The 23,381-nt window shown below is 42.1% G+C and overlaps 1 protein-coding gene across 3 annotated transcripts in view; it reads left to right on the top strand.

Annotated features, from left to right (window-relative positions):
• Nucleotides 1-23,381, top strand: part of MCTP2 (multiple C2 and transmembrane domain containing 2) — a 363,628-nt gene that overhangs the window by 237,682 nt on the left and 102,565 nt on the right. For all 3 annotated transcript variants that reach the window (XM_077469064.1, XM_077469061.1, XM_077469062.1), the window contains exons 13-14: nucleotides 14,051-14,153; nucleotides 19,690-19,792. In XM_077469064.1, the coding sequence (XP_077325190.1) occupies nucleotides 14,051-14,153; nucleotides 19,690-19,792 (206 nt within the window). The remainder of the gene's footprint in view (nucleotides 1-14,050; nucleotides 14,154-19,689; nucleotides 19,793-23,381) is intronic.

Here is a 23,381-nt window from a genome sequence, read left to right as displayed (position 1 = left end):
CCGTTAATGTCTAGGATGCTGGCAACAAAAGTGAATACACCCCTAAGTAAAAATGTCCAAATTGGGCCCAAAGTGTGAATATTTTGTGTGGCCACCATTTCCAGCACTGCCTTAACCCTCTTGGGCATGGAGTTCACCGGAGCTTCACAGGTTGCCACTGGAGTTCTCTTCCACTCCTCCATGATGACATCACGGAGCTGGTGGATGTTAGAGACCTTGTACTCACTGTTCCACCTTCTGAGGATGCCCCACAGATGCTCAATAGGGTTTAGGTCTGGAGACATGCTTGGCCAGTGCATCAACTTTACTCTCCGCTTCTTAAGCAAGGCAGTGGTCATCTTGGAGGTGTGTTTGGGGTCGTTATGTTGCAACACTGCCCTGCCGCCTAGTCTCAGAAGGGATGGGATCATGTCACAGTACATGTTGGCATTCATGGTTCCCTCAATGAACTGTAGTTCCCCAGTGCCAGCAGCACTCATGCAGCCCCAGACCATGACACTCCCACCACCATGCTTGACTGTAGGCAAGACACACTTGTGCCATGTTGAACATCCAGTGACCAGTATGAGAGAGTGAGAGCTAAATTTAACACACCTGAGACCTTGTAACACTAACGAGTCACATGACACAGGGGAGGGAAAATGGCTTATTGGACCCAATTTGGACATTTTCACTTAGGGGTGTACTCACTTTTGTGAGATACTGTATGTGTGTGTGTGTGTGTGTGTATAGATAAATATATATATCTCCCCGGCACAGTAAAAGAGACGTGCATAAGCAGAGCCAGTGAAAGGGAGATCTTTCCCATCTCCCCGCTGCTACACAAAGCGATAATGCTAATGCGTACTAGGTGATTAGGGTGTGCCCAGGCACATCCAGCACACCCTGTGCGCATGCCTACGACATTGATTTTGTAAAGATTTTGGTTATATTTACAATGATATTATATTTGTTATGAACAGTTGAACAGGTACTTGAATTTATTAAATTAACTATTTTCTTGAAGGGAAGGTAGCACTTTCCCTAGTTGCGGCTGGTACTCCATGTTTGTTTCGGGGGGGGGGGGGGGGGGGGGTGGGTGTGGCAAACAAACACCACCCACCCACCCCCGTTCGGTCAGTCAGGCAATCATTCAAACCACCCCATCCCTGTTCCCCCTCGTCACTCCCTCTTCCGTCAGCCCACCAGCCCTGCACTTACCCCATCTAGGTTGCAGTGCAACCTTGGCTCCTCGGGGGCTTTTCCGTGCATCTCCTCCTTCTTGGCGGCTTCACCCTTCAGCTCATCCTCTTTGGCGGCTTTCTCCTTGGCAGCCAGTGTGATCTCTTTTTCCTCTTGGCCAATTGAGTCTTAAGACCCTCTTCTTAATTCATGGGAGAAGCAGGAAGACAATAGTGAATATTAATTTTACTATTGTTACACAACTGGGTGGGTTCAGGAGGCAGGGCTCTGCGCCCGGAGCCCAGCTGTTTGGAAGCCAACTAGAGCCTCAGGCTCTAATCATGTGCTTAAAAAAAAAAATGTAAACCAATGCGTCCGGCACCCTGCATGTAGATTAGGGGCTGAGCGCATGGATTGGGGGGGGGTGCCCCTGCGCCCCTAATGGAGAGGCTGCCACTGACTTTCCCTATTTTGACACACATTCTCCTAACTTTAACCCCTAAGGTCTCATGGCGTAAAGAATAGTATAACATATCACTACCATTATGAGTTGTGCCCCCAAACCTGTACTTAAAGCTAATGACCCGCCTGCCCTGTTACTGCAGACCTCTGTGGGATGCGGAATTCCATGTTGTAGGTGTAAATACATTAACGGTGGCAGATTTAACTACTTGCGCTGGTGTATGAACAAAATGAGAATTTCCCCACTTATAAAGGGCATACAGTTTGTAGAACCAATCATGAAAATCTTCTTGAAGAGGTAAGAGAATTGAATGTGTGTTCATGCCCAGATATTTGTTATAAAGATTAATAGAGGCTGATTGGTAACTCTCTTCATACAGGCACCGTGCCATCCCTCAGTGGTTTGATTGTGCCACATGCTGTGAATATGGCTGGCAACTAGATGCTGCCTGACTAAAACCTGGCTGCATTCACTAATACAAAACAAATGCGCTGTGGTGTGAGCGTGCATGGAGGCATTTTCATTGCAAGCAATTTTCCATTTGACTTTAAAAAAAACACAGCAGAAAAATAATATGAGAGCTGCCGTTGCTGACTTGTATTTTTAGGTGCGTTGTCATTTTTGGGTTACTGCTAGGGACTATATATTTTGGGGACTCAGCTCATGCAGAACCTTTTTATGGTACCTCAGTCTAGCTAGTGAAGTACATTTCAGGGCTTTTTGCCCACTTTTATTTAAATTTAAAGGAACACAAACTCATACAAGGTTACCCTTTCCAGGTGTTTTCAGTGTAACCATAGTAAAATTAACATTTTACAGCATTTAGGCTATTCAGACTGCATAATCTTTTAGCTTGTCTCCATGCAGACTCGCCACCAGTGGCGCCCCTCATTAGGGGCACATGGATTTATATATGGAATTTTTTGTTGGAAGCACCTGAGGCTCTAATTGGCTTTAAAAAAGGGTGAGCTCAGAGTAGAGCATTGCACTCTGAGCCCACCCCGTTGTACAACATTAGCAAATTAGTATTTGCTAATGTCTTCCCGTTTTCTCCTCTCAGCCAATCAGGAAGCTAGTCCTAAGACCCTATTGGCCAGGAGTCCCAAGACCAGATTGGCCAAGAGGAGAAGCGACGGCCAGGACATGTAGGAGACGAGGGGGGAAGCCGCCGCCGCTGCTGCCTTGACTTGCAATGACTTCAGCTCATTCAATTAAGCTCTGACAATAAAACCTGGAATTTGATTGGTTTTTATGCAGAGCTGCACCAGATTTTGCTCTCTTCAGTTATAGTAAATCTCCATCTCTTAATACCTCTCTCACAAGATGGTCTGGTAAAATTAGACCCCAAAAGAGACACTCCCAGTGCTGGTTCATACACACTGCTCTTGCAGCAGCTTGTCTCCAGAGGAAGGCGCCTTGAACTATAGACTGCCCTTGTATTAACAAGGCTGTGCACACATGGACATTCAGACTGTTGGTTTCCAGTAAAATCTGGACAAAATGTTGGAGGCTTCATCCCTCCCAATTCTCTACAAAGCATCTGGGCTCCAGAATCCAATCCAGGAGTTGCCAATCCCAGAGAATGCTGCAAAACCTATTTTCTGCACCAGCGGTGGCTGGTGCTCCATTTATTGGACGGAAGAAAAGGGGAGGGGCACCACTGAATAAAAAGGTAAACACTTTAATTAAAGCAATATTGACTCACATGGGAGAAAGCAATGTTGCACATGGGTGAGCTGGATACCGTCCAGGAGCAGAGTCAGGATAGATGATCAGGTCACGGTGAAGTCCACTTCTCACTAGTATAGTGGAAGTCCTGCTGGGACATCAGATATCCAGAGGAGTAGACGTGGTGAGATGTCAGAGCCGGGGCTCCCAGCAGGACTTCCACTATACTAGTGAGAAGTGGACTTCATCGTGACCTGATCATCTATCCTGACTCTGTTCCTGGACAGTATCCAGCTCACCCATGTGCAACATTGCTTTCTCCCATGTGAGTCAATATTGATTTTTTTTTTTATTAAAGTGTTTACTTTTTTATTCAGAGGCATCCCTCTCCTAGTCTTTCTCACCTCTACTGGATTTCTGGCTTCTGGTCTACATCAGTGGCAGCCCTGACTCACAGACCTACTACCCACCACATACCTATTATTGGACTTTTATGAATTTTATATGGTCACCTCTGAGGTACTAGTGTGTTGCGCCTTTTACTTCTATCCATTTGTTGGGGGAAGGGGGGGCAGCAAACCACCCCCCCGTCAGGTCCACACTTGCCCCATCCAGGTCATGGCTTCCCTGGCTTCTCCTCCTGGCTAAACCGGTCTTAAGTTCCGCCTCTTATCTTGATTTGCCGAGAGACAATAGCGCATATTGATTTGCTAATGTCACAATTGGGTGGGTTCTGGGCGCAGTGCTTTGCACACCGAGCCCATCCTTTTTTAAGCCAATTAGAGGCCTTAGTCTCTCAGAATGTGCTCCACGAAGAGATTAGGGGGTGGCGCATGGAGATTAGGGGGTCTGCGCCCCTTGTGGACCGCCCGCCGCTGTTTTGCACTCAGACATCCTGGAGCCCCTCAACCTACATAAGAACCCTGAGTGACATCTAATCCTTCCGACATTGTGACAATTAGTGAACCAAGTCATAGGATGACGGAAGTTACAGTTTTTAAAAACCAAGCCAATAATGTCATCTGCTGAATTTCTGTCTTAACATTAGAATTACTAAATGGGGGCGGGGGGGGGGGGGCAGTAACATGGAAAATGTCCTAAAAGCTAGCTAGAGAAATTGACCCTAGAAGGGAAGAGAAAAGTTTTGTGATGGATCATTCCAGAAAAAAATTAAATTATGATAGAACATTCCAGATGGGTATGTACCACGAATATCAAAACACATGTATAAGGTAAAAATTCACACTCAGCGTAGTATGCTCGCCAAAAAAAAAAAAAAAAAAAAAAAAGGTAAAGCAGCCAACACAAGGTTCATGATGCAAAACTTCCATAAATAACAATACATATTGTGCAGCGCTGTCAAAATATGTGAAATATAGCAATAGGGACAGGAGTAAAAGTGAGCCATACCACTATGGCCCCTATACTACTGAGTGGCCAAAACTGCTTGAGGGATAAATCCCAAACATTCCCACTTGTTTCCCACTGTGGTTGGGATGTTCCAACCCTTTAACCTCACTCTGCTCACACAGCAACGGGATATGTAAAGAAATGAAAACTCATAGTGCAGTATATCAATAAAAAAACATGTTTTTTTTTTTTTTTGAAGAATGTGCACTTATATTAGTAGCAAACTGGCATAAAAATGAAGCTGCAAAACCATAACATCTACTATATGATCCTTCCAGCCAGCAGCCGCTGTGCGTGATGACGTCACGTTATGACGAAACTCTTAGGGATGTGCCTAAGTTTGACATTGTCAGGGGTGAAAGGCCTAGGGCGGCACCTAACGTGACATCATCACTCCTAAGCCATCGACCAGAAGGCTCATATAGTGGATGTTACTATGTTGCAGCTTTATTGATATGCCAGTCTGCTACTATAGAATTGATATACTATACTAAGTCAGAAGCCATGAATATTTCGCTCCCGCCCGAGATTTTAGCTCAGGTTCAGACAAATAACTCCTTTAAATGGGTGGTAAATACGCTTAAATATTTGGGAATCTTGCTGCCCTCTCAGCTCGGCAGTGTCTTTTCCAAAAATTTTACGACCATGCTACAGCGGATTCAATCCGATTTAACTAAGTGGTCCCTTAAGTCCTTCTCTTGGTTTGGGAGGGCGGCAATAATAAAGATGGTGGTGCTCCCTAGACTGCTTTATCTTTTTCGTACCTTACCAATCACGGTACCGGTCAGTTTTTTAAACAATTACAGTCTGTACTCTGGAAATTTGTATGGGCCGGCAAGAAGCCGCGCGTTAGCCTTCGCCTGTTGATGAGGCCGAAGGCAGTGGGAGGCTTAGGCTTCCCGAATTTCAAGCTTTACTATTACGCCGCACATTTGGCCAGAGTTATAGATTGGCATTGTCACTCTGAAAATAAAGACTGGGTAGCTTTAGAGGAGGCAGTTTCCCATACCCCTTTAAAATTCTCCCCGTGGATACCCTGGGCTAAATGCCCCCCAGAATTGTTACAACACCCTCTTATCAGGGCAACTTTACAAGTCTTTCACAAAACCACTGCAGAGTATCTAATTGCTACTTCACCGGGACCTTTGACCCCCTTGTTGAACAACCCGGATTTCCCTCTGGGATTGGACACAAGTACATTCGCCTGGAGGGGTACGTTACCCCTTCTGGCTCTACATCTGACACAGTCTGGACAGTTTCTTTCTCAGGTCGACTTGCTGAGTGGCCCCGAACCCCGGGTGCTCCCCTCTTGGAATTATAGACAGGCACGTCACTATGTAATGGCACCCTTGAGACGGAAGGAGATGTTGAGAGACCCTACCCCTTTTGAAACTCTTTGCTTGGAGGGCAGGCCGGTGGAGAGGACGACATCGCTTATGTGCACATGTCTCCAGCAGCATGGGCGTACGGAGCCGATACGTTTCAGGGATCAATGAGTCACTCCAGACTCGCTTTACAGATCTGCAGTGGCAAAACGCGTGTATTTTGGCTCACAAGTGCTCTATTAGCACTAGGCTACAGGAAAACTCTTATAAACTATTGTCACAATGGTATGCCACTCCAGAAAAAGTAAAGAGATGGTACCCTGCTTCCACGGACCTCTGTTGGAGGTGTGGTGAGGCCAAAGGAGACATGTTGCACATATGGTGGAATTGCCCCTGGATTTCTGAATTCTGGGGCAAAATTTGTGATCTGATTTTACACATTACGAGCACGACCCTACCTCTGACACCGGCTTGCTGCCTGCTTCATATCTCTGATTGGCCTCTTGGCAGATACAAAAGATCTTTAACGAAGCACCTCCTTATTGCCGCTAAGTCCCTGATTCCTAGGTATTGGAAGTCGACTTCAACCCCATCAGTTGGAGAATGGCTGAGGGAAGTTAACCGAATATTCGCAATGGAAGAGACGCTGGCTACAGCTAATGAATCTTCTGAAAGATTTCATAATACTTGGTCCCCATAGGTTCAGTTCAAATATTCGGACTCATTTGATAGCCTGTCCACGGGTTGATAGGTTCCCCGATCTTAGTGGATCGTCTAATTAGGTGTCTGCTGGCCTATTTCGGAAGGCGCTGGTGTGGACTTCTCTGTGAAGGCTGCCTTGAACCGCAGTCTTGCTCCTTGTCTACTTATTTCTATTTCTTTTCTATCTTTTCTCTTCTACCCTTCCTTTTACCCTCCTTTTGTTCCCCCATACCCCCCCCTCCCCCTTGTTAAACATGTACCCTACAGATAAGTTGTGCTATTTGCTCTCAGGATATTGTACTGTTTAAGTAGGTGCTGTTACATTGGTCTTTCTGGTACTCCTTTTTTTACACGAAGGTTGTTACAGTCGATCCGGACCCTGAGTCCGTGATTACATCATAGAATTGATATACTACACTATGAGCTTTGATTTCCTTACATATTCCATTACCATGTGAGTGGAGCAGGAATAAAGAGTTGAAATATGCCACCCACCATGGGCATGTTTGGGATTTATCCCTCAAGTGCTTTTGGCTACTCAGTAGTATGAAGACCATTGTGGTCTGGTAAGCATTCAGTTTTACTCCTGTCCCTATTGGAAACCTTGGGGCTGTTCTGGAGATTGGAATCACTTCCTGCACTTTCATGGACTTTTTTTTTTTTTTTTTTGAGCACTTGATTTTATGGACTTTTATTTGGAATTTGTCACTATACTTGGAATATCAATATTTTTATGTGACTGTAAAAAATTCAATTGGATGTATAGTTGCATGTGACTAAAGGACATTTATAACTCTTTTAAATGGCAGCAGTTCTGAGTCTTTGTTGACTGTAGATGACAAATAACGAGCCTTTTGATGTCAGTTGTATGATGGTTTGAATGTTCAGAATGAGCAAACATGGGAAGGTCGCTTCCATGTTTTCATGCAAGATTTAATATCTGTCAGATGTGTTATTGTTACATTAAGGACTAATCAACTTAAAATGTCACAGCTCTTTCCCAAGCTTATTTTTTCTTTTTTTTTCTTTTCTTTTTTTATATTCTTTATCTATGAAAAGGTTAAGTAAAGGTTATATGAAGTCCAGCCAAAGTGAGCACCATGCTTCAATCAGAAAAGGCAAAGCTTAATGTGAATGAAAATTTAGAGATGGACAAATGATTTTTGACTCGGAAGTTGCTTTATTCGATTGTTGTAATCCAAGTAAAGTTTTTTGGATTCCCTTTATTTAGGGCTGTCCTGTCTCCAATGAATCAGTGATGTTAGTAGCAATTAAATGTTGCTAAGCACATACAACAAGCAACAATCACCAAAGTGGTATGATCATTTTTAAAAAGAAGGCTAAACAATTTTTCATTTGCAACAGTTAAGGGCAAAAAAATTCCACACTTATGGTGAGTGATCCTTGAATGATCTCAGATTTTCAAACATACAGTAAAACTTTGGATTGTGAGTATAATTTGTTCTGGAAACATGCTAAAGCACTCGTGTGTATATATATATAAAAGTGGATTTTCCCATAAGAATTAATGGAAACTCAGATGATTCGTTTCACAACCATTTAGTCATAATCCTTCAGTTTATAGTCCATATAAAAAGATTATAGCAATGTGATAAGTTGTGTAACCATAAAATATGCATCCACAAATGGAAGCCTCCACAAGGGGATTAGAAGAAAAATCCAGCAGGAGCTCCAGAGTATAAAAGAGAAAAGAGGCGCCTCTAAAGCCCCATACACTCTATCAGATTTTCTGCTGATTTTTGTCTTCAAATTTACCAAAACCGTGTAGTGAAGGACCTGCCTGATTGCATACAAATTGAAACTCCTAAGGTTTGACCTCATATTATATGGTTTTGGTAAATCTGAAGACAAAAATCAGCAAAAAATCTGATAGTGTGTATGGGGCATTAGTGTAGAAATCTGGTTACCTTTAATTGAAGGTACATTTAGCAACTCACATGGTTGATTATTAAAAGAGGCACATCTAAGTATGCAGGCATCCGGGGTAAAGCTGTCTACATAGACCGCCCCCCGCACCGCCGGCTCTCACCACTGTCAGTCTGCAATCGTGACCCAGAAGACTACCCTGTAGCAGAGCGATCTGAAAGCAAGGCTTGAAGTGCATGTGGAGAGCAGTGTGGAAGGGATGAAGTCGATGGCGGTGTAGGGGATGGTCTATGTGGACAGCTTTACCCCAGATGCCTGCATACATGCCTGTTTTAATCATCAACCATGTGAGTTGCTAAATGTTTTACCTTTATTAAATGTAACCATATTGCTACACTTGGAGGCTCCTCTATTCTCTTTTATACTCAGTTGTGACATGACACTACTTGTATATCAAGACATTGCTCGTTTATCAAGTCAAAATTTATTTAAAAAAAAATGCTGCTTGTTTTGCAAAACACTCTCAGACCAAGTTACTCTCAATCCAAGGTTATTACTGTATTTGAAAACCATTACAACTAGTCTCTTTAAAGCATATCACTACATAATTCTCATTACTGGAAAATGGTGTAATAAACTGAGCTATAGGAGGACACATGTTGTGTCTATAAAGATCAGTGAATGGTCGGATATCTCAACGGCAACATAGCCATGTGCCTGCACGTGCATCTGGCCCATCCAGAGACACTTTGAGAAGTGCTACCTAGCGTGGAGTACCCGTGACTGTCAGGGTAAACCCACTACGCTCAGTCGAACATAGTCCATGTGAGATGTAGGGTCACAGTGCAATTGAGCAATGAGTGAACATCAAGTTCTGTTACAAATTGGGGAAATTGTCGACAGAGACACATGAAATGTTGGTGCAAGCGTACGGGATGGAAGCCATTTGCAGAAAATATACAAAATTTGCTCTCAGGATGGGAAGGAAAGGACTAAGGATGAGCTACATTTTTGTTGGCCTTCATCAAATAAAACTCCAGACATGATCTTCGAATGATGGTGGAGGCATTGGGCATTAGCAAGGGCAGGGTGCGCACCATCGTCCGCAAAGATTTGGGTAAGCTGAAGATTTGTTTTTGGTTTGTGTTGCACAAACTGACAGACAACAGCCACCGTGTTTCGGCCAGAGTTGCACAGGACTGGACAATGGTTGTTGCTGTACCATTAAGTGCCTGCACACTGTGCGATCCGTGGGCGCCAATTCTTCGCTCACCACAGTGTACCTGTTCTCGATCATCCATCGTACTCCCCTAATATGCCACCTGCATACTTCTTTCTGTTTCCTCGCCTGAAGAGTGTCATCAAAGGAGAACGTTTTGTGGATGTGGCAGCAATCCAAGAAATGTGTGACAGCGGTTCTGCCATCGATTGCTAAAGAGGCCTTTGCTGATAGTTTCCAGAAGCTTCATTAACATTGCCAAAAGTGTGTTGTGAGGGATGGCGATTATTATTTTGAAGGCCAATAAAAGGCAATTTGTTTTGTTTGTTTTCTGATTCCATTCACCAAACTTTTTAGACACACTTTGTAATGTAATTCCACTCCATCTCAAAAATGATTGGTTGCCCTCTATAATATAGATCTCTTAACAGATGAAATGTCTTACAAAACATCTCCTGTACCAAAGATTAGGTGATTAATGGTTGTGCATTGATGGTTGTCGTGGAATTTTGTATCAAATTTGTAGGTTACTAACCCCGGAGGTACATTAATAGTCTCCCATTGCTTCCCCCCTATATAGGGTGGGTTTTTATCTGATACTGGTTTTCTTTGGGATGGTGCCTCCAAGGTTCCATTATTATATTTTTGGGTATTCCATCACCTACAGTAAGGCATTTCAAATAATTTTGAACTCTGGAATATATTGGCATATACTGTCCCTCAAAATATTGTAAATTATGGCATGTAAAGAATATATCTGATACATTTATTCCAGGTTTTTTAGTCCTTTTAACCAATTTTTATTTCTCAAAAAGGTCTACTTTAGTGATTTTTGTTATGCAGATCTTTTTAACCAGTCCCAGTTAGGGAACTGATGACTTTTCTGCCAATACTGGCACATGCAACATTTAAATTCTTTTAGAATTAAACCGAGGTCTTGCACTAAAAATATTGTACATAACATTCATTTGAAAAGCCTTAATAAAATATTTCTTTAGCATTGTGCTTTAAAAGTCAGTTTACAATATCTCATGTAGGAAAGACCATCTAATTGCTGTTTTTATACAAAGATTATTTGATGTGTTTTATATCTGGAATGCTGTAGTTCAATACAGGTTTTTTTTTTTTTTTTTTTTAAGCTACAAGGAGGTTAAGATAAAAAAAAAATCTCATTTTGAGATAAAGTGTATCATGGCAAAATTGCAAGAGTTGCCCTTAAGTGTCTGTTGATGGGATCAATAAAGTGCATTTGGTATCTTCAAACTCAGCCTTCAAAACAAATGTCAGTAAAAAGATTTTTAACCTGGAATCAGGAGAGCAGAAACGATCAGTTTCCATAACTTTTCATCATTAAACACAGTTTGGCAATTTAGAAGAAACCACTAGTGCAACATATGTAGAAATAAAAAATCAATGTAGGCGTTGTGCACTGGAGCCGTAAACCTAAAAGGCCGTTATTCTGTCAAGATAATGTTTTTTTGCTGATAAAGTCTTTTTTTCGTGATGGCTGGTAAAGTTTATGGATTACCAGTGTAACTTTCGCTGGGGATAAAAACTCTGCTAATACATGGCACTTAAGGACAAATCGTAGCCAGATCTAGAGTGTTTAACTGCTTCATTGCCTTGGAGTTTGACTTCTGCGAGCCAAGGTTAGCCACAGAGAATGAGAGCTTTATTTTTTCATCATCCAAGTTAGTTCTCCACAGCCCTATTGCATGGATGGAATCTTGTACTTGCTTACTCTGGTGTATCCTAGAGAAGTCTTTTTATTATGAAGTTTGGCTTCTGGGCAATGAGTGGGAAATGTGGAAGAACATAGGCAGGGCTTTGTTTCCTTTAACTGTTACCTGTCCTATTGAGCCTTTTTAAGGCATATTTGGAGTCTGGTTCGGGGCAGATGGCCTTGAGCCAGAGGAAAAATAGCAACAGAGGGGTGAGGGGGGCGAGGGGGGGGGTCGAGAGAGAGAGAGAGAGAGAGAGAGAGAGAGAGAGAGAGAGAGAGAGATTCAAAGCTAAGGCATAAGGTTGGTGTTCAGATACAATATTTTTGCCCCCCATTCTCTCCTCTATACCTTCTCTAGGTGCAGAGTTTGTTTTTAAGCCCCTGACATGCAACAGAGAAATTACCTCCTTTTGGGTTTGGACATTATGATGACATTCGTCTCTGTACAGGTTCCTAACGTTACTGTACCTTTTTATAATACTGTATTCGGTTGGGCCAATGAAGGTGAACTGTTTTATATCTCCTGTATAAATTAGGGTGTAAAATTGCTAGTTGTCTTCATATACTTCCTAGCATCGCATCTAGCTCAGTAGAAATATGTTGCACACAATTTTGTAAATGGAGCCTTCATACAGTTTCTGTGCTTTGTCTAAAGCAGTAGTCTCCAAACTGCAGCCCATTACCTGCTTTTATCTGGCTCTTGGGCCACTATTACTCCCACTGACACCAGTGATGGAGCACTATTCCTTCCAATGATGGGGCACTCTTCCTTCCACTGATGCCACCGATGGGGCATTCTTCCTTCCACTGACTCCACCGATGGGGCATTCTTCCTTCCACTGACGCCACCGATGGGGCATTCTTCCTTCCACTGACGCCACCGATGGGGCACTCTTCCTTCCACTGACGCCACCGATGGGGCACTCTTCCTTCCACTGACGCCACCGATGGGGCACTCTTCCTTCCACTGACGCCACCGATGGGGCACTCTTCCTTCCACTGACGCCACCGATGGGGCACTCTTCCTTCCACTGACGCCACCGATGGGGCACTCTTCCTTCCACTGACGCCACCGATGGGGCACTCTTCCTTCCACTGACGCCACCGATGGGGCACTCTTCCTTCCACTGACGCCACCGATGGAGCACTCTTCCTTCCACTGACGCCACCGATGGGGCCCTCTTCCTTCCACTGACGCCACCGACGGGGCACTCTTCCTTCCACTGACGCCACCGACGGGGCACTCTTCCTTCCACTGACGCCACCGATGGGGCACTCTTCCTTCCACTGACGCCACCGACGGGGCACTCTTCCTTCCACTGACGCCACCGACGGGGCACTCTTCCTTCCACTGACGCCACCGATGGGGCACTCTTCCTTCCACTGACGCCAATGACGGGGCACTCTTCCTTCCACTGACACCAATGACGGGGCACTCTTCCTTCCACTGACACCAATGACGGGGCACTCTTCCTTCCACTGACACCAATGACGGGGCACTCTTCCTTCCACTGACACCAATGACGGGGCCGCATTCCTGCCACTGACACCAATGACGGGGCCGCATTCCTGCCACTGACACCAATGACGGGGCCGTATTCCTGCCACGGACACCAATGACGGGGCCGCATTCCTGCCACTGACACCAATGACGGGGCCGCATTCCTGCCACTGACACCAATGACGGGGCCGCATTCCTGCCACTGACACCAATGACGGGGCCGCATTCCTGCCACTGATGTCAATGATGTGGCATTATTCCTCCTCCTAATTACTACAGGCACTATGTAAATTTTTTTTAATCCTACTGGCCACCAAGCCTGGACCAATGTGTACTTCCACTGACAATGGGACATTTTCTACTTCCACTGGACACAGTCCGGCCTTTCTAAATTCTGAAGGACAGTCCAGTCAATCGACCCTTTGTTCAGAAAGTTTGGAAACACTTGGTCTCTACTCCCAAAATCTTTTCCTTAAAAAAAAAAAAAAAAAAAGCCGAAAGCCACATCCAACACTCTTTATAATGTTGGTCATATACTGGCCAATATCACTGGTTATTAATCTGGCATGAAAACCTTTTTGTATCTTTTTTTAAAAAAAAATTTATTTGGTTTGCCAAACTTTAGGCTTGTTGGGTGTGCTTGCATTAAGCACTTTTAAGTCCCATAATGCGTTGAGGATGACGTATCAAAGGAATAGGGATTGTTCTTATTGAAAAGTGAATGTTTGTAAAAAAACTAAATATATATATATATATATATATATATATATATATATATATATATATATATAATTTGTTATTATTATTAATAAAATAATTGAGTAAGTTAAGTAGGAGCAGCTTGATCTTATTTAATTATTATAATTTTTTTTTTTGGTCAATGCACAGTAAATTCCTTTAGTTTGATTCCTGACATCTGTGTATGGCCTGATAGTCTGTTATATTGTTATTTGATACAATTGTATGGTAATTGATTTTCTTTCCCCCCCAGGTAAAAGTGATCCTTTCTGCGTCCTAGAAGTGGGAAATGATCGGCTTCAGACACATACAGTTTACAAAAATCTAAATCCTGAATGGAATAAAGTCTTTACTTTGTAAGTAGTCAATACATAATATTTAGGTAGAACCTGATCATTTCCAGAAAGTAGTAACCTCCGTAGGTAAAAGTCATTGATCTCATGAAGCATACTATCGCCATACAGAACAAAAAAGTGTTAATAAAATCTCCCATGCAGTTTATGCTGTTGACCCTCCAGAGTCAAGTGTTTCTAGCAGTCATTTGATAGCATATTTGCTAAATAAGATGTAATAACTACCAATTGCAACAGGAAATTTGTGACTTGTCCAAATTTGCCTGAAAGCTGCCAAATGTCTGAACAATCTTTATATAAACAATGGATTTTAAAGGAAGATTGTTTAATTTGTAATTGGAATTTGAGGCCTCCGCAGTCATAATGAAATCTGAAGTTCTCAAGCTTTTTGTCAAGTCTGACTTGGGAACTGTCCATGTAGGACTGTTCTTGGGCAGCTGTATATTTATTTAAAAGTTGTGCCCGGCCACCCCCCTTAGATAATATACAAAAAATAAATAAAAAATCAAAGCCCCTACACTGTTCAGCTTTGGACTGTGCCAGGTAACCCTTTCATGACTAAGCCTATTTTTGACATTTGGTGTTTACAAGCTAAAATCCATATTTTTTGCTAGAAAATTACTTAGAACCCCCAAACATTATATATATATATATATATATATATATATATATATATATATATATATATATATATATATATATATATATAATTTTTTTTTTTAGCAGAGACTCTAGAGAATAAAACGGCTTTTGTTGCAATATTTTATGTCACTTGGTATTTGCGCAGCGGTGTTTTAAACGCAACTTTTTGGGGAAAGGGACAATTTCATGAATTTTAAAAAAACGAAACAATAAAATTAGCCCAATTTTTTTGCATAATGTGAAAGATAATGTTACGCCGAGTAAATAGATACCAAACATGCCACACTTTATAATTGCATGCACTCGTGGAATGGCGACAAACTACAGTACCTAAAAATCTCAATAGGTAAATTCCGGTTACCAGGTTAGAGTTACAGAGGAGGTCTAGAATTATTGCTCTCGCTCTGACGATCGCGGCAATACCTCACATGTGTGATTTGAACACGTGTACATATGCGGGCGCGACTTCCATATGCGTTTAATTTGCTGAGCAAGCTCGTGGCAATGGGGGGGGGGGGGGGCGCGCTTTAATTTTATTTTGTTCTTATTTATTTTATTCATTTTTTAATTAATAAATTGTTTTTTAAAAAAAATAAAAAATTTGATCACTTTTATTGCTGTCACAAGGAATGTAAACATCCCTTGTGACAGTAATAGGTGGTGACAGGTACTCTTTATGGAGGGATCGGTCCCTCCTTTACACTTCAAAGTATTCAGATCGCCGAAAACCCGCAGATGCAATGTGAAGCGAAACATTTAGCAGTGGTATTATTCCTAGTTAATCTGAAAATTAAATATGGAATTATTTGTTACGTTTGCACAAAAAAATAAAATGAAATAAAATGGGTACTACTTTTTGTCAGATTGAAAATGCGAGTTTTTTTTTTAACGCAATGTCTGCTGCTATAAAAACCTAGTATATTTGGAAAGCTTGCATTTTTTTTTTTTTAAGTAATTAGTCAGGTTTGGTTAATTTCTAATATATTGAAAGCTCCTTTATATAAGAATTAGGCAATAACACTTGACTACTGTATATTTCTATATGCAGCTGCATAAAATAAAATAATTCGCTATCGGCAGAGCTCCCCAGCCACTATCTCCATGTGTAACGGTTGTGGATATTATAACAACACTATCTAATTATTTGCATAAAATGACAACACAGAAGCCACCCGCTGTGCCGCACTGAACCTTGGCATATCTCAAACACCTGTCACTGGAGCATCAGTGCGTTCTACTGGAAATACAGACATCTATTTTGTGAGGGGTCCAATAACTATGCTGTGATGTATTGACATCTACTCTTTAAATGGAAAATGTGCCTTCTTTTGTAATGGGAGTTTATTTTAATTTAATAACCTATACATTGTTAAATGTGTGATTCAGATGGTATTTTATAGGCCTTTAAAGTGTATAGACCATGCACGGACGGGTCTGATTTGCATATTTGAATAAGCCATTAAGTTGAACTGTAATCACATTCCAGCCAGTGGTTGTCTGTCCATAGAGGGCTCTCGGGCGCCGCCTCTACTATTCATGTGGCCAGTCCCCTGATCTACTCATCAGTGGTGCCGGACCATGGATTCCAAATGGGAGGTGTTTTTTTGAAGCACCTGATTAGAGCCAGAGGGTCTAATAGGCTTCAAAAATGGGTGGCCTCGGAGAGCAGAGCATTGCGCTCTGTTCCCACCCTGTTGTGTGACGATGGCAAATTAATTATCTGCTTTTTTTCACACTGACGTTCCTCCCTGCCAATCAGGAGGTAGGTCGTGAAACCCGTTTCCCAATTGGCCAGCGTCAGGCGATCCTATTGGATGCCTTGCGCTTTGGCGTTAGAGGAGACACAAGCTTGACAAAAACTTGAGCGGGCACTGGAGCCACCGCTGCCCACTCTCCAGGAGAGGACACCACAGCTCCATCACACGAGCGGGTAAGTGCTGGATAGCGGGAGGGAGGATAGGGTATGCTGTCAGTGCCGTGCTGTGGGAGGGGGGGAAAGATGTTGTCTGTTTGCCGCCCCCCCCCCCCCCCCCAAAAGGAGAACCCTCCAGCTGCCACTGATTCCAGCTAAACATTTTAGCAGCCTTACCTTTGATGCTGCTACCTGGTGGGAGGTTACATAATTACATAGTAGGTGAGGTCAAAAAAGACACAAGTCCATCAAATCCAACCTATGTCTGTGATTATGTGTCAGTATTACATTGTATATCGCAGTCGTTCAGGTGCTTATCTAATAGTTTCTTGAAACTATCGATGCCCCCCGCTGAGACCACCGCCTGTGGAAGGGAATTCCACATCCTTGCCGCTCTAACAGTAAAGAACCCTCTACGTAGTTTAAGGTTAAACCTCTTTTCTTCTAATTTTAATGAGTGGCCACGAGTCTTGTTAAACTCCCTTCCACAAAAAAGTTTTATTCCTATTGTGGGGTTACCAGTACGGTATTTGTATATTGAAATCCTGTCCCCTCTCAAGCGTCTCTTCTCCAGAGAGAATAAGTTCAGTGCTCGCAACCTTTCCGCATAACTATCATCCTCCAGTCCCTTTATTAGCTTTGTTGCCCTTCTTTGTACTCGCTCCATTTCCAGTATATTCTTCCTAAGGACTGGTGCCCAGAACTGGACAGCATACTCCAGGTGCGGCTGGACCAGAGTTTTGTAGAGCGGGAGGATTATCGTTTTATCCCCTTTTTAATACATGCCAATATTCTGTTTGCTTGCAGCAAAAGTGAGAAGCTCAGATCTTTTCATTGTAAATGGGAGTTTGTGCCTGTGTGAGGTCTGAAAAAGTTTCTCATTCACAAGAAATACTCTAGACCAGTGTTTCTCAACCTTGTTTCAGTCAAGGCACTTGTGAAAAAACGATGGTCCGTCTCGGGGGATGCCATTCTAAAATGTAAAAACCATTCTAATAGTTTTACATAATGCAGCAACATCCACAAGTCCAAGTAGGACACCCAACGTTAGAGTTGATTTATTCTTCCAAAGCAAATACACTTTTGCAAACTGGTACAGACTAGTATTCCAATGTTTCTTCTCCCTCAGTTTTTCTCCATCACTCAGATAATGTGACCCCCCCAACGTTGAGGGAGAGGGACAGGGGAGGGTCAAATGAGGATGCTGTGCAGGCGAATGACATCTCCCTTATCAACTGATGACCCTATTGGTCGTTAAGATGCCTGCAGAAGGTTGTAATGGTGCATAATGAAAACATGTGGCTTTGTGTAACTTAAAGGCAGGCTTCATCCACACTGACTTGTATTTGGATAATTTTTAGGCATTTGGCCAAGGCACCCATGAAAAAACCTCAAGGCACCCCAGGGTGCCTGGTCATCTTGGTTGAACAAGGTTGCTGTAGACCAGTGATGATGAACCTTGGCACTCCAGATGTTTTGGAACTACATTTCCCATGATGCTCAACTACACTGCAGAGTGCATGAGTATCATGGGAAATGTAGTTCCAAAACATCTGGGGTGCCAAGGCTCGCCGTTACTGCTATAGACCACCCTGTAATGAAAAATGGGAAGCAAGGCATGGATATGCCCATTGAGGGAATGTAAAATTTTTATTATTTGACCTGAACACAAGAGGACGCTGAACGGCAACCATGCCAAGTGGTCGACCTCTTGTGTTCACAATGCATCATGCCAACCGATTGGTACCTAGCCTACCAATGGATACCACAGACTCGATATCCAGCCAGACACACCGATCAATCTGCAGAGAGAGAGAATGGCGTTCTGCCTGTGTAAATAAGGCAGATTGTCATTCTGATAGGAGGGAAGGTATGGATCCTGTTTCAGCAAAGCCTGGGCTAGTATCCGTTTAGGCACACAGTTAACACTTTTGATCACCCTTGATGTTAACCCCTTCTTAGACAGTGTCATTAGTACAGTGACAGTGCATATCTTTTAGCATTTATCACTGTATTGTTATCACTGGTCCCTAAAAAGTCTCAAAGGTGTCAGTGTCCAAATCTCTGCCGCAATATCCCAGTTCCCCTATAAGTCACTGATCGCCACCATTACTAGTAAAACAAATAAATCTATCCCATAGTTTGTAGACGCTATAACTTTTGCAGAAACAAATCAATATACGCTTATTGGGATTTTTCTTACCAAAAACACATAGCAGAATACATATTGGCGTTAATTTATGAAGACCTTTTTTACTGGATATGTTTTATAGCAGAAAGTAAAAAATATTGTGTGTTTTTTTTTTTTTTTTTTTTTTTTCAGAATTTTTTTTTTTTTTTTTTTTTTTATAGTATAAAAAATAAAACACATAGGTGATCAAATACCACCAAAAGAAAGCTCTATTTGTAGGGGGAAAAAAGACACATATTTTATTTGGGTACAGCATCGCATTACCACGCAATTGTCAGTTATAATAACGTAGTGCCGCATGGCAAAAAATGGCCTGGTCTAAAAGGGGGGGGGGGTAAATCTTTTGGAGGTCAAGTGGTTAAATGTACTAAGAAGAGAAGAAAACTTTGATTGCACCCTTGAATCCAAAAGATGCTGTAGAAATGTCTTTGTCATGAGCCAGACAAAATTGTAATGACGATAAGTTGACGCGTTTCACACGAAAAGAACCGTGCTTGTGAAGAAGCATGGTTCTTTTTGTGTGAAACGCATCAACTGATCATCATTGCAATTTTGTCTGGCTCATGAAAATAAAGACATTTCTACAGCATCTCTTGGATTCAAGTGTGCAATCAATTTCGTCTTCTCTTCTTGATATTGCCTATGGTTGTGAGCCGGGATTAGCTCCTTGGATCGGTTGTGTCCATTTTTTGCTTGAAGCCATGTGTGCATCCTTGTTCTGTTTCCTGGTTAAATTTACAAGTTCTTATCTAATATTAAGGAGATGGTTAATGTAAAAAAATTTTCTGTTTTAGTCCTATCAAGGATCTTCACGACACACTAGAGGTGACCGTTTTTGATGAAGACGGAGATAAAGTTCCTGATTTTCTTGGGAAAGTTGTGATTCCTCTACTGTCTGTAAGTGAACACTGTTAATAATGTTTGTAATATATATTTAAAAGAAAGAGAGGCTAATTTAAATCTTGTGTCTAAAGAAAAAAATGTCATAGATTGTTTTCATGTCCCCATTTCTAATTGCACTTATTAGTGAAGACTACGTGATCGGGGATTGGCAAAGCAATAGGGTCTTTTGTGAAAAGAAGCCCACACCAGCTGATAATCTTCTTCAGCATGCTGCCCCAAGTCTCTGTTGCTTTGTCTGAGCTTTCATTACATACCCAGTCCTTCTGGATGTGAAGGAGCATGTGTCGTCCTTCCAGGTCTGATTGGTCAATTGTCATGCCAAAGCACTGTCATGTGAGGAGGAGGAAGAAAAAGTGAACCCAGTGCAAGCTCTGACACTATCAAAAACTGACCTTGCAGAAGGTTAGGACTGATGGTGCCAAAGGGGAAGACAAGGGGGTTGATTTACTAAAACTGCAGAGTGCAAAAATTCTGGTGCTGCATAGAAACCAATTGGCTTCCATTTTTTTGTAAACTTATTTAAACAAGCTGAAGTTAGAAGGTGATTGGTTTCTATGCAGAGTAGACATGTGCACTGACTAAAAGTGTTAGTTTTCGTTTCATTCGTTTTTTTGCTTTATTCTAAAATTCAGACATTTTGGCTTTTAAAATTCTCGAATTTTCAAATTTTCAAATTTTCCAAGTTTTAAAATTTTACAAGTTTTCAAATTTCCAAAATTGGAAATTCGAAAATGTGAAAATCTGAAAAAAAGAAAATCTGTAAAATTTGAAATAACTAATAAATTATAGGTACTGGAATTTCCTTTCAAATTTGGCTGTTTGTGAACATAATGAATACAAATTTATCTGAAGTTACGAATAATCTGAAATAATGCCGCATCTAAACAAATGGAATGGAATAAATTAATAATAAATAATAATAAAAATGTTTTATTATTGTTGTTCTTTATTATTAGATCATTACGTTCCATTTGTTTAGATACGGCATTCGTTATTTCAGATAATTCGTAAATTCGGATAAATTCATACTTGTCAGTAACACTAAATTTGGCTGTCACCAACAGCCAAATTTGAAAGGAAATTCCAATACCTATTATTTAATAGTTATTATTAGTTGGTTATTATTTTGGTTTTTCGAATTTTGAGATTTTCATTCTTATTTTCGTATTTTTGAATTTCCGAACTTCTGAATTTCCGAACTTCTGAATTTCCGAACTTCTGAATTTCCGAACTTCTGAATTAAAAAAATTTGGAAATTTTGGAATTAACAAATTTGTCAAAATTTAAGACAAATTCGGAACTAAACGATTTGCAAATGTCTAATGCAGAGCTGCACCAGATTTTGTGCAGTCCAGTTTTATTAAATCTACTCCAAATGTTACTTGGCTAAGCTATTCTTTAAATATTTAAAGTGTATGTGTGGCCAAAAAAAAAACATTTTCAGTACATCTCTGCAATACATGCACTGCAGGAAAAACCTATTGATCTGCCAGAAATGCAGTGTGCTACTGACTTCCTGTCTGCGCTTTGCTATCTCCTTAAAGCCATTTTGAATAAGAAGTGGATGTGTCTTCATTGTTTAGCTTCAGATACCTTACTAGTCATTCCTCAGCTTACTGTTTAAAGCAGAGTGACAGGGCGGACGCTGTCATTTGCCTGCAACACCACTTCACAGGCAGGTTCAAGGCACTTTTACCTCCTTTCAGCCCGGCCCATGCCTCCCGATAATGACTAGAGACTGTCTGACAGCTCAGTCACTGTGCTGGGAGCATGTAGTAAATGTGCTAAAAGCACAGAAACCTCAGCTGTCCAAGGGTGCATATGGGTGGCATGTGGGCCTTAAAGCCCACCCTCTTTGCTGCCACACATATGTGTTACATGGGTCATAAGAGGGGTAAAATTGCTTATCTCCGCCAGATGCAATTTTTCTTTTCAAATTTTTTATTGTTAAAGAAGAGCATACAAATCAGATTCCAATATAAAGGGAGCAAATTGCATATATGCAAGTACAAAGCTCAACAGTATGTCAGTTCTAAGAACACATTAATTATGTGTGGCGATACCCCCATAGGAGCTGCTAAGTGATGTGGCCCACCTATCACCCTGCCCACCCGGCTTTCACTCCTCAGTCACTCTTAGGCAGAAAACAGTCCATGTGCTTGTTTTTGTTATTTTTATTAGGGGATTTAACTTGGATGGGGTAAGGGAATTATGAGATGCCCAGCAAATTGTATATCAGTCAATTGGTAGATTGTATATCAATTTGTATATCAATCTACCAATTAATTATACGATCAACCAATTGATTGATTATACGATCAATTGGGACAACTATATACACTTCTCTGCACAAGTTACTGCTCCAGTCTCCTCCAGCACTTTCCCTGCTTGCAGACTATTCCTCTTCTTTCCTCCTGCACAATTCTTTATCTCCCAGGAGCAGATAGCACATATTTAGGCCTGACACTGGCTCAGCCAGGCTTTAGCAGTTGCCTTTTGCAGGCAGGAACCACAGGCCCCTATGGTGTAGCAAGAAATGAAAAGTCCTTAGTGCTGGTGGACTACTGCTCCCAGTCAGCCCTCTTCAAGCCCTGCCAGCCCTTCTGGCTGCAGCTGCCCGACTCCACTGCCCATGACATTGCAGTCCTCACCACTGGCTCTGCACCCATCTCTGACTGCATGCTCCCAGTTCTTTCAGGTGTGCCTCCCCAGTCCTCCCGACTGCACGTCACTCACCAGCCCTCCTGGCTGCAACCGGTGGTTACCTCCCGAAGACTTGCCCGACAGGGCTAGCTCCTCCTGTCCTCTCTGACTCCACCTGTGTCTCCTGTCAAGATCCTTCATGCTTTCTTGAAGAGCTCTGTCCTGCACCCGAGTCCCAGGCCCAAGGTCACCCCCCCCCCAAGACTAGGGAGCTCTCTCAAAGGTCCCGACAGCCTAGTACTCCATTCTCAGTTCTTCCACCCGACAACTCCTCATAGGCTGGGGTGACTCTAGATATTTAAGGAGGTCTACCCCCTGCCAATCCAGGTTGGGGATTGGTCAGGGCTCCTTAACACACCCCAGGCAGCTCCACCTCTCCTCTTCTCTTCTCTTTCTAGTACCTTCCAGAAAGCTCTAGAAAGAAGAAGGATGCTGCCTGTGAATCATCAGCTGTTAACTCTGATCCACTCCCAGCCCACACAAACCAAAGCAAACAGGCCTAGCTGGAATGCCTAAATTTGCTTACACTTACAAAAAACCTAATCTAGCAACTACCTATGTAGAGGGTGCTACATATGCATTGTACATAACGAAAAAGAGACGCAGGGCCTTCCAAGCATATTGACTCAAACAGAGCAACCAACATTGAACAATTACGTATTCACAACTGGTGGACAGGAGGTGTATAAAGAGAAAACCAAAAAAAAATTACATTCCTTTAGTGTTTTGAGGAGAGAGAAGATAAAGAGAGGAAAAAAAGGTAAAGGGGAAGATAAAAGGATGGGGAAAAGAAGAGAGGAAGAAAGAAAGGGAGGTTGACAGTTCCGGGCCAGCCCAAGGCCCTAGCCATGGTAGTCATGAAATCAATGCCTTAGGGTTC

This window comes from Lithobates pipiens, unplaced genomic scaffold, assembly GCF_037356315.1.
Source record: "Lithobates pipiens isolate NorthernLeopardFrog02 unplaced genomic scaffold, aLitPip1_a1.2 Scaffold_8, whole genome shotgun sequence".
In the NCBI taxonomy this organism is placed as follows: Eukaryota; Metazoa; Chordata; class Amphibia; order Anura; family Ranidae; genus Lithobates; species Lithobates pipiens.
The sequence above is the reverse complement of the archived record's forward strand: the minus strand, read 5'-3'. Positions and strand labels throughout refer to the sequence as shown.